The sequence below is a fragment of the Pan paniscus genome, chromosome 2 (genome assembly GCF_029289425.2).
Source record: "Pan paniscus chromosome 2, NHGRI_mPanPan1-v2.0_pri, whole genome shotgun sequence".
Taxonomy (NCBI): Eukaryota; Metazoa; Chordata; class Mammalia; order Primates; family Hominidae; genus Pan; species Pan paniscus.
In genome coordinates, this window is record NC_085926.1 from 112,030,556 (window position 1) to 112,043,297 (window position 12,742).

At 38.1% G+C, this 12,742-nt stretch overlaps 1 protein-coding gene across 5 annotated transcripts in view; it reads right to left on the reverse strand.

Moving 5' to 3' along the window:
- CCDC191 (coiled-coil domain containing 191) overlaps positions 1–12,742 on the reverse strand; it is a 91,779-nt gene that overhangs the window by 74,242 nt on the left and 4,795 nt on the right. For 2 of the 5 annotated variants that reach the window (XM_003825115.5, XM_008950428.4), the window contains exons 3-4: positions 8,015–8,156; positions 4,121–4,264 (exon numbers count right to left, since the gene is read on the reverse strand). In XM_003825115.5, the coding sequence (XP_003825163.2) occupies positions 4,121–4,264; positions 8,015–8,156 (286 nt within the window). Of the gene's footprint in view, positions 1–4,120; positions 4,265–8,014; positions 8,157–10,172; positions 10,477–12,742 lie in introns of those variants that run through there. The other 3 variants (XM_024928212.4, XM_034957111.3, XM_055110286.3) reach the window with 2 other exon arrangements.

A 12,742-nucleotide genomic window follows, 5' to 3' on the forward strand; every position in this document is an offset into this window, starting at 1 on the left:
CGTGTACCACATTTTCTTTATCCAGTTTATCACTGATAGGCACTTGGGTTGATTCCATGTCTTTGCTATTGTGAAGAGTGTGTGCTGCAATGAACATGCACCTGCATGTATCTTTATAATAGAATGATTTCTATTCCTTTGGGTATATACCCAGTAATGGTATTGCTGGGCCAAATGGTATTTCTGCTTCTAGATCTTTGAGGAATACTATGCAGCCATAAAAAGGAATGAGATCATGTCCTTTGCAGAGACATGGATGGAGCTGGAAGCCATTATCCTCAGCAAACTAATGCAGGAACAGAAAACCAAACACTGCATGTTCTCACTTAAAAGTGGGAGCTGAATGATGAGAACACATGGACACGTTGGGAAGAACAACACACACTGAGGCCTGTCATGGGTGGCAGTGGGAGGAAGAGCATCAGGAGAATAGGATGCTGGGCTTAATACCTAGGTGATGGGTTGATCTGTGCAGCAAACCACCATGGCACATGTCTACCTATGTAACAAACCGGTACATCCTGCACATGTACCCTGGACTTAAAATAAAAGTTAAAATAAAATAAAGCACCCTCAAAAAATCTTAAGAATACTATGCAAAAAAAAGTATAGCACATACAATTATATACAATACATAATACTTGATAATGATAATAACAACTATGTTACTGGTTTATGTATATACTATACTTTTATCATTATCTTAGAGTCTATTCCTACTTATTAGAAAAAAAATTGGGCTGGGCACAGTGGCTCACACCTGTAATCCCACCACTCCGAGAGGCCGAAATGGGAGGATTGCTTGAGCCCAGGAGTTCGAGACCAGCCTGAGAAGCAAAGCAAGACCCTGTTTCTTTTAAAAGAGGAAAAAAAATTAGCTGGGTGTGGTGGCACACACCTGTAGTTTCAGCTACTAGGGAGGCTGAGGCTGGAGGATTTCTTGAACCCAGGAGTTCAAGGCTGCAGTGAGCTATGATCACCACTGCACAACAGAGGGAGATCCTGTCTTAAAACAAAACAAAACAAAAAAGGTTAACTGTAAAATAGCCCCAGGCAGGTCTTTTGGGCGTATCCAGATGAGGGTAATATTATCACAGGAGATGACAGCTACATGCTTGTTATTGCCCCTGAAGACCTTCTAGTGAGACAAGATGTGGAGAAGATAGTGATATTGATGATCCTGGTTCTGTGTAGGCCTAGGCTAATGTGTGTGTTTGTGTCTTAGTTTTTTAACAAGAAAAAAAAATTAAAATTTCAGAAATAGAAAAAAGTATATAGAATATAAAAAAATTTTGAGTGTTTGTTTTGACCTAAGTGTTACAAAAGAGTCAAAATGTTAGAAAAAATTCAAAATTTATAAAGTAAAAAAGTTGTAGTAAGTTAAGGTCAATTTATTATTGAAGAAAGAAAAATATGTTTTTATAAATTCAGTGTACCCTAAGTATACAGTGTTTTAAGTCTACAGTAGCATATTTTAATATCCTAGGGCTTCACATTTACTCACAACTCACTCACTGACTAACCCAGAGCAGCTTCCTGCCCTGCAAACTCCATTTATGGTATACCCTGTACAGGTGTCCCATTTTTTACCTTTTATATACTGCATATTTACTGTACCTTTTTTTGACTGGATATATTTAGACACCCAAATACTTACCATTGTGTTCCATTGCCTGTAGTATTAAGTAGCATGCAGTACAGGTTTGTGGCCTAGGAGCAATAGCCTATCTCACATAGCTTAGGTGTGTAGTAGGCTCTACCATCCAGGTTTGTGTAAGTACACTCTATAATGTTCACACAATGACAAAATCACCTAATGATGCATTTTGCAGGACTTATCCTCTTCATTAAGCAACACATGATTGTATTATTGTTGAATTCTATTTCTGTCTTCAATTTTGTCAATTTTTGCTTCATCTACCTTGGGAATCTTTTGTCAGGTGTATATATATTTATAGTTGTTATGTTTTTCTGATGGATTGACTCTTTTATCGTTAGAAAATGCACTTTTTGTTTCTAGTAACAATTTTTTCTTTAAAAGTCTATTTTTGGGAAAATTAAAAATCAAAGAAAAAAATAAAAATAAAAAGCCTTATTTTTATATTAACATAGTAACTGTAGCTCTCTTTTGCTTACTATTTGCATGGTATATCTTTTTCCATCCTTTTCCTTTCAACCTATTTGTACTTTAAATTGAACATATGTCTCTTGTAGATAGCATATGTATTTTTAATCCATTCTGCCAATCTCTGCATTTGGACTGGAGTGTTTAATTAAATGCATTTATATTTAATGTAATTCCTGATAAAGCTTACACTTATCATTTTGGTATTTGTTTTCTACATGTCTTATGTAAATGGCCTTTATCAAGTTGAAGAATTTCTCTTGCATTACTAGTTTGCTGAGAAGTATCTTTCAGGAATGTATGTTAGATTTTGTTAAGTGCTTTTTCTGTGTCTATTGAGATAATATGTTAATTAACATTTTTGGTAAATATCCTTTTTAATGGTTACATAAATATTTGTTCAATATTTCAATTAAAAAAAAAAACTCTACCAGCATACGATGATTGAGGCCTGGCATGACACTAGATGATATCGACCAATCTAAGTAAAGGGATATAATTATATCTATTAGTACTATATCAAAAGAAGTAATAGTTTCATTAGATTCCATATATTTGCTGCAGAACAAATATGAAGTACTGAAGTACCACACTTTAATAATGACATTAATAAACTAGAAAATGTCCGGAAGGCAGCAACGAGGATGATAAGACCTAGAAACCATGTGGTATAAAAAATTATTGAGAGTACTGGTGCTATTTAATCTGGAAACATAGAACTATATGAGTGGTCAAATATGGTAACAACTCCTACAAAAAATAAAACGTTCTTGAGAGAGAACATGTCATTTTAGTTGTACCATAGGGTAAAACGTTACTGAAGACAAAATCTTAATTCTCCTAACTAACGGAAACTTCTATGAGGATTAGAGCCTCACAGCAGTTGAATGGGCTCTACCCAAAGTGTAGGCTCCCAATCCCGGAAGGTGTTCAGGCAGAGGATACATCACTACAAGTTAGGGACACTGTAGAAAATCTCTATCTGGGTTGGCGAGGAGGGTAGATCAGACTACCTAGTCTTGAAAGATTCTTCTAATTTTACAAGCTGATAGTTTTGTGATCCTCAAGCTGGGCATTTTGCAGAGTCCTAAACAAGGAGAATGATGTCAGGTGAATTCACTAAGGGTATCTGAGTCATGTATGGGGAGCTGCCCCACTGTTACCATGACTATCCCTATGCTCAGGGAAAAAATACTCAGACCTTTGAGTGTATTAGATAAATCCTTACACGTCAGCCATCTAACTTGTCTGACGCTGGCTCTGTGCACAGTAGTGGTTTTTCTCTCCTCTGGAAAAAAAAAACTAGAAAAGTAATAACCTCCCTTATAAGTAATAACTAACAGATAAATAAGAAGCATTTTATAAATATAAAAATGACATATGAGTACTTAAATGTAGTCTGCATCAAACAGTCCAATGATATATGAGGAAGAGGCACTCTGAAACAGCATTAATTGCTATTCTAATCATAAGCAGAATTATAAATACAGTTGGCCCTCCCTATCTGCAGATGCCACATTCTTGGATTCAACCAACTGCAGTTCAAAAATATTTGAAAAAAATTAAAAATAACAATACAACAATAAAAAATAAACATTTTAAAATACAGTATAACAACTATTTACATAGAATTTATACTGTATTAGGTATTCTAAGTGGTCTAGAGATGATTTAAAGTATGCGAGAGGATACGCACAAGACTAGAGCATCTGAGGAGTTTGGTATCTGTGGGGGCCAGGGGGTCCTGGAACTAATTCCTCACAGTTAGTTAGGGATAACTGTAATAGAATATTTTAATTTTTAAAACACCATGAATTTACTGAAGATATAGCATAAGAAATTTACATTTAACCATGATAAATTAAAACCAATAATAAAAACTAAAAAAAACACAGAAAAGTTAAATATGTATCATTTGTTATTCAAAACAATTAAAAGACTTCTTAGACACATTCATTAGATGTTAAAACTTAGAACAATCAGGTAAGTTCTTACCATCAAACTTGTCATATTTCAAATGGCCATTGGCTTCCGGCATAATAGTGACACTTGACACAGTGTTTTTAGCATCACCTTCTTCCTCACTTGCTAATTCTTGCTTAAGTTTGGTGTCTAACCAGTCATTGACCAGCTCCTGAGCTACAATAAAAGAAAAACATGTTAAGTATTTCAGTTACTTGAGAGATTTTCTTTATTCACTGTTTTCATTTATTCAATAAATATTAATTGAGTACCTATCGTGTCAAGTACTGTTCTAGATACTGGAATACAACAGTGAACAAAACTGAAAAAATAAGCCCTAGCATCATGAAACTTACATTCCAATTGGGGAAGACAGACAATAAGTAAATAAGAGAAAAGGCAGGGACAGGAAGACATGGAAGATGGGTGTTGTAGCTTTAAATTGGGAGGTAAAAGAAAGCTTCACTGAGAAAAAGATATTTGAGCAAAGAAGGGAAGAAAGATAGAGAAGTGAGGATCTATAAGGTAATATTATTCTCTGCAGAGGGAAAGCAAATGCAGAGGTCCTGTGTAGGAGTATCTACAGTGTTGGAAAAACAGCAAGGAGGCCAGTGTGGTCAGAGAGAAGTGAGGAGGAGACAGCAGGAGATGAGGTTGGAGGGGTAATGTGCAGATCAGGTTTAGGGGAGTGTTTAGGGCAATGATTATCAACCAGGTGCAATCTTGCCCCCCAGTGGACTTATGCCAATGTCTAGAGCCATTTTGTGTTGTCATAACTGGGGAAGCAATACTACTGTCTAGTAGGTAGAGGCCAGGGATGCTGCTAAACATTTGCAATTCACAGGACAGCCCCCACAAAAATTCTCTAGCCCAAAATGTCAATAGTCCTGAGGCTGAAATTCCCTTGCTTAGACGCTTGACACAATTCTAGCTACTTTGGCTTTTACTCTGAGTGCAATGGGAAGCCACAGGAGAGATGTGAGCACAGAGGTGATATATTTTAAGAGAATCACTTTGACCATTAAGTTAAAATAAACTATAGGGGACAAGCACGGAGGTAGGGAACACCAATTGGGAAACAAGTATAATAATCCAAAAGAGAGGTGATGGTGGCCTGGATCTGGGAGTGGAGGTATTAACAATGGTCAGATTATAGAAGAGAATGTTTTGAGGTGGAGTTGACATGACTTGCTAATGGACTGGATATAGGACATGAGAGAAAGAAATCTATGAGGTTTTTGGCTTAAGCAACTGCAAGGATGGTGATGCCATTTACTGAGATGGGGAAGGCCAAGGATAGCAGCAGGCTTGAGGAGGAAGATTAGGAGTTCGGTCCCAGACATGTTAGGTTTGAGATGTTTAGGAGACATCCAAATAGGGATGTCAAATATGGTATTGGCTACAATACTCTGGATTTCAGGGGAGAGGTCCAAGCTGAAGAAATAAATGTGGAAGTTTTCAGCACGCAGACTGTATTTAAAATCATAGAAGTCGATGAAATTACCAAAGGAGGAAGATAGACACAGAAGAGGTTCAAGGACTGAGTGCTGAGGAACTCCAGGATTTAGGGGTTGAAGAGAGAAGGTGGAACTAGGAAAGCTGACTAGGCCATTGAGGTAGGAGGAAAATCAAAGAGTGTGATATCCTGAAAGCTAACCTCCATTTGGATTTCTTTCTTAATGCTATTAAGAAAATTTCCTGAAATTATTTAGGTATGGGGAAAGCTATGCTTTAGCATAGCTTTCATCATTGTTATCACTATCAAAGAGCTCTTTTGTCTATTTTCTCATTACCTTCATCATTATGATGATCATTATTGCATAGTTAGTTCTTAGGGAATGGGGTGTTTACATTAAATGATGCCAAGAGGCATTTAATACAGATAAAAGAGGAAAAAATAAATCAGAGTAATATAAACGAAGTGTTAAAAGCATACTAGCAACAAATGCCATTGGCTTTCAGGGGAAGGTAGAGAAAGGGATAAGATATTTACTGAGTAGCGCTTGCATATAATAATTCAAACATTTATGTGTATAATAATTTATATGCAAAATAATTCACACCTACTAAATAACATGTATTGGTAAATGGAGATTTACTGTGAAGTGCCCCCCAAAAACAAATAAAACTTCCCTTGGAGGGGTTAAACTGTAGAAATACCTTGTGTTAGACCACATGAGAAGTATACAAACTACCTTAAAGCACAGATTTTCAAAGTATGTTCCTCAGAACACTACTTATGTAGAATATTAGTATAGTTTATGAGAGGAGAAAAAAAATGATATAAACCTTTGAAAACCATGTTCTATCCATTGGTGTTCTATCCATACACCAAACCATGTTCCTAATGTGAATCACTAGTTTCTCAGGATAATATACAGATTTCAGGATAAAAAGAGGTTCATGGTATAGGCAGCATGGGAAATGAGGCAAGTAAACATTTCTTTTTAACCGCAGGACTTCTCAAAACCCTTAACAGGCTAAAGTATATTGGGTATCTCTACTGGCAGGGTGGGAGGTGGGGTGGGCAAGATCAGCCAAGCCAATTTCAGAATCAATCTCCTTTCTCTAGCTTCAGTACTATCAACCACTCTAAACCACTCACCGTTACTGCTCACCCAGACCACCGCCAACAGCCTCCCACTGGTTGCCCTTTTCTCTCTTTTCTCCCCTATAATCCATTCTTCCTATATTTAATTTATTATTTGTTTATTTGTTTATTTATTGAGATGGAGTCTCGCTCTGTCACCCAGGCTGGAGTGCAGTGGCAAGATCTTGGCTCACTGCAACCTCTGCCTTCCGAATTCAAGTGATTCTCCTGCTTCAGCCTCCCAAGTAGCTGGGATTACAGGCACCCACCACCACGCCCTGCTAAATCCTACATATATTTTATAAACTGTCATATTACTCCTCTGCTTAAAACCCTTCAATTCTATCCTGTCATACTCAGAGTAAAATCTAAATTCTTTCCCCAGGCTTGGAAAGCCCTATGTGACATACCTTCTCCTCACTCCCGCCAGCTTCTCTCTGTGGGGAAGCTCCAGCCACACGGGTCTTCCTGCAGCACACCATGCCTGTCTGTACTTCATGCTCCCTTTCCATCTGCCTGGATGCTTCCCCCATCACATTGTTCAGCTGACTCCTTGCTCCTTGCTGACTCAGGTCTGAACTTGAAGGACTTATTACTACTGGATCACTGTAAAATTTTCTTTATTCCCGCAGGAAATGTATATTTCATGAAAGCAAGGGCTTTGTCTCTCTTGTTCATAACCAGTACTTCCAGTGCCTACAACTGTACCTAGCACAGAGTATATGTGTGTTGAATAAATGAAGAAATAAATGGAATAACTGGAGACATGAGTCATCCAAATGGAAGTTGGCTTGTAGGACATCACACTCTTGACTTTCCATCTACCACAGTGGCCTCCCTTTCTCAGTCTCCTTTGTTGGTCCTTCCTGATTCCTTCTATACCTAAATGGTAGAGTTCCCCAGGGCATCAGTAACGAAAATACCAAATTCCAGAAGAGTAAATGCTTCTGGGACATAGGAAGGTTAGACTGTTTTTAGGGTCTCTTTATCAGGAATAAAACTGATTTATAGACTACAGTCAAATCATCTGTATAATATCTGATCAAATTAACATGCTACCATCTTTGTCACAGGACTAATATCTTACAGCATTCACCAATTAGCTGTTGTATCAAACTACCTCTGGATGTGGTTCTAATTTGGGAAACAAAATGAGGCTTAAGTATATCCTTACTTGTAATATTGGAGTTAATTCCAGAGTAAAATAGTTTCAGGGGAGTAGAAAGAAAGGGAAATTAAGAACAAGAGTAAGAAAACTTCCATTCTCTACTTTGAAATGCATCATGGGTTATGCTTTAAGAATTGTTAACATCGCAGCAGAAAATGCATTCTCTTACCTTCTGCATAGATTTCATCATGATCCTCTATTTGCTCAGATGTTTTCAAATCTGTGATTTGGCCCCAGGGACTTCTAGGTAAATCTGAATTTCTAGTAAAAAATGCATTTGACACTGCAAACTCTGAGGCTTTCTCCACTCTCTTCAATATAACAGAAAAAAAAATCCATAAAGATGACAACAAATTTGTTCAGTTAGAGAATTTCTCTCCTACTCAAGAAACTGATTTTCTACCACCTACTAAGATTCGTTCATTTTTCCATTTTTGGAGAAACTCTTGAGGTTTAAACATCTACCCCCAAATATTCTGGGGGGTTTCATATATAATATTAAATTAATTGCAGTATTTTACCAAGTTCTAACAGATGTTCACAATTTTGATATTTGAATAAAAGTTATTAAGATTTAGATAACTTGTGTTTTGGGCATTAGTGATAGGATCCTGAGACATGGATATTTTACTTTAAATAAAAAATATTATATTTTATTAGTTTTCATGCCCTTAGGACTTGCATATGAATATGAACCAGAGGTAGAGTAACCACACTTCAGCAAATTAGTACTCCTGAAGGAAACCTCCCATCTCATATTAGGCAATCATATATTAGGTTCAATAAAATTGGGATAAACAGAATCACTGAACTGTAGCCATCTAGAATGTTTTAACTCAACAGCAAGAGTCTAGTAAAAACATGACCAAATTTGCAGGATTGGGGGAAGAAACAGCAGAAGTGGACAAACTGCCTTAGTGTTTTTATTTACCTGCACAGAATAAAAACGCTTATATTAGGCTGGGTGCAGTGGCTCATGCCTGTAATCATAGCACTTTGGAAGGCCAAAATGGGAGGAGTGCCTAAGCTCAGGAGTTTGAGACCAGCCTGGGGCACTTAGTGAGACTCCAACTCTAGTTAAAAAATAAAAAATTAGCCGGGTGTGGTTGTGCACACCTATAATCCTAGCTACTTCAGAGGCTGAGACGGGAGGAATCGCTTGAGCCCAGAGGGTTGGGACCACAGTGAGCTGTGTTCATGCCACTGCACTCCTGCCTGGGTGACAAAGTGAGACTGTGTCTCAAAATAAATAAATTTAATTAAATAAATTTTAAAGCTGGGCACGGTGGCTCATGCTGTAATCCCAGCACTTTGGGAGGCCGAGGCGGGTGGATCACTTGAGGTCGGGAGTTCAAGACCAGCCTGGCCAACACGGTGAAACCCTGTATCCACTAAAAATACAAAAATTAGCCGGGTGTGGTGGCACGTGCCTGTAATCTCAGCTACTTGGGCAGCTGAGGCATAAGAATCACTTGAACCCGGGAGGCAAAGGTTGCAGTGAGCCGAGATTGTGCCACTGTACTCCAGCTCGAGTGACAGAGCGAGACTCAGTCTCAAAAGAAAAAAATGTTAAAACTTATTTTATAACTTAACCCCTAACTTCCCCCTCCCAGAAACCTGCTTTCTCCCATGATTGCTGTGTTTCTTCCAACTCAGATAGTGACAACTACATTCCTCAGGATGAAAACTTTGGCGTCCTTAATCCAATCTATCTCTCTCTTTCTCACCCCACATATAATTGATCAGGACATCTGTTGACTCTATCTTTAAAATATATACAGAATCTGACCCCTTTCCATCACCTCCATTGCTACCATGTTGGTCCAAGGCACAACAATTTCCTGACAGGTTTTCTGGAATAGCCTCTCACCACAGCAGTGAATGACTCCTTTAAAATGAAAGCCACATAATGTATGTCACAACTCCACTCAAAAGCCTTCAGTGGCTTCTGATCTCAATCAGAATTAATGTCAAAGTCCTTATAATGCGCTTCCAGGTCCTGCCACGCAGCCCTTTGTGAGCTTTCCAAGACTCTCGCTAATCTTCCCTTTGCTCGTTCTACTTCAGCCTCACGGACCTCCTTGCTTGTTCCTCCTCAGATATGCTCAGTGTGTTCCCAGCTTAGGGCCTTTGTACTTGCTTATCCTCTGCCTGAACTGCTCTCCTACAGATACCCATAGGCATCCTTCCCTCACCTCCTGAAGCCTTTGCTCAAATGTCACCTTCCCAGTAAGGCCTTCTTTGACTACCCTATATGAAACTGTAAACACTCTCCTCCAGCTCTCCTTCTCCCCGTCCTCTGCTCTGATTGTCTCTATAGTACTTACCATCTTATCGTATATTTAATCACTTATTGTCTCCCTCAGGTAGAATGTTGGCAGGAATTCTTATCTTCTTCTCAAGGAGAACCTGGCACCAAGAACAGTGCTTGGCACTCAACAGGTGCCCAATAAATATTTGTTAAAGGAATGAATACATGAAAACTTTATTCAGAAAAGCTGTACTTTCCGATATTTATATTGTCACCTGACCTATTCTGAAAATGACTTTTCCTCCTGTCCTTTATGGAAAGACTGGTGGAACCTCTGCCAAAACTTGCCACGGGCTTTTCCATCCAAATTCTTGTGCGTTCCATACATTAGCTTTAAGTCAGACAGAAGCAGAGGAATAAAGCTGAAAAGTGAAGGGTAATTTGAAAAAGATGTAGAAAACAGAACACACAGGCAAAGACATGAGCCAGAAGAAAACATGATCTCATTAGAGTTAGAGTCAAGAAAATATCATTCATTCCTTATGAAGTCACTTGGTAGAGACCTATTTTCCCATATTATTTCTGATAGCCTCTGATGCATGCAAGTTTATGTTGGTAGCATGTCATGTATTAGATTCATGGTTGGTACATGGTCTTTCCTTTAGGCTCTTAAATTCTGAGACAGACAGATGAATTTTTCATATACTGTATGTGTTTGTATATGCACATATGTAAATAATGTACAAATAAATTGATCAACTTTAGTGTTTTAAAAACCCACAAACAAAAAATTAACAACAAAAACAGATTCGTAGACTTGACTTAGTTCCTCAGGCCTTGAGAGAAAGAAATAATTATGTATTATCTGTCATCCTACCCGAGTTGGAATTTGTACAGGTTCTTAACAGAGGAGGGTAGAGAGGTTGGGAGAGAAGAGGAGAAAGACTGAAGGATAAAGAAGGATAGAGCATGGTACTGACAAGGAAATAAAGACAAATGTTTGCTTGGCTTTAACAAGGCAAGTGTTTGGGATATCACTTAAAATGAAGATTTGAGGAGAAAGAACTACTGGATGATACTAAGGACTATACATAATCTATATATTTGTTTGTGTTAAAACATTACATCCTTAATATTTTTTTTCAAAATAAATATGTAAGACATAGGAGAGAGCTACCCTATATTTAAGTAAAACATTTTGGCAATTTAACAACTTATTCTTTCAGCAAGTTCTGATTGAAGGCTAGCTCTGTTCCCAGCACTGGAGTGGGCATTAAGTGGAAACAAAAGTAAAAGTTTCTGTTCTTAAAAAGCTCACTTTTTTTGTTTGTTTTTGGTTTCCTATATCATGTGTGCAATAAACAACTCAAGGACAGTTCTGAAGCAATGCAGGGTGATTTAAGAAAAACTGAACACCTTCAAAAGTGTATCATAGTAACTATGTTATATATAAACATATTACTTGTAAAGGAACTATCTCGTTATTCCCACGATCTTATAAATGCTCAATATGTGTTCCTTGTGTCCCACAGCAGACATCAATCCCATGGTCCACTACAGATCCTTTGTAGCCTATCAACATGGATGGCAGAGACAGCAGTTACAATGTCATCCTTCATTTCCTCAAAACCAGTGGATACAAACATGAGCTTCTTGACATACTGCATGCTCATATATAATAAATAGTTCTGTGAGTAATAAATTTTTGAAGCTACCCATTCTTTTTTAATCACTTTGTACAAAAGCAAATGCTTGAGGCTGTATCTGTGTATATAAATGCCAAAATAATTCTAGGTGAAAGAGTAGTACAAGATGGGATTAGGAGGTGGAGGTAGGTAAGGGGGATTTGTCCACTTAGAGAGGCATCTCAAGTTGAGCTGCAAGGGAAGGATCTGGATTGGCCTCTCAGAGAGGAGGAGTATTCCAGGCTGAGGGATCAACATGAGTCAAAGCAAAAGGAACACCTGTCTGATGGAGGGGAAAGGAGACTGGCTTGACGGGAGTCATGGAGGATCAGTATAGGGACTGCTACAGATAAATTTATATTATAGGTTGACTGCTAGAGGGTTGTCAATACTCATCTGGAATTTATAGAGTTTCGTCTGATGGCACATAGAATAACTGATGATTGGAGAGTAGGGAAATGATTTGATTAAAATGTTTAGAAAGCTCAATCAAGTTACAGAATGCCCTGGAGTAAGATGAGTCAGTCCATCTCATCAAGATGAGGATAAATTGTAAATCATGGTGGACTGTTGCATTTTGGGTGAGTTGCTGCAGGACTCACAGTTTTATCCAACCATCTACCTGATTCTAGGTGATTTCAATGTCCCTGAAGATGAATCACCAACATCTCAGCCTTGAGGTTTGGTTGTTCATCTGTATTCCAACAGCTTTCCCCTCAATTCCACTTCAGCAATCTACTGACATGGTGACCCCGAACCATGTCACAAAGCATGGTTCACAACATTTTCCATTGCTCAAACCAAACTGATAACCCCTTCTCCAACATCAACCTCTGATCCATCTCCCTGTTTCATTCTCCCTACTCCTATGACACTGATGTTGGACCTAACCAAGTCTTCTAGTCACTGTACACCTCCCTCTTCTAACTTGAGTCCTTGAAAGGGTTCCTTCCTTTCCTAC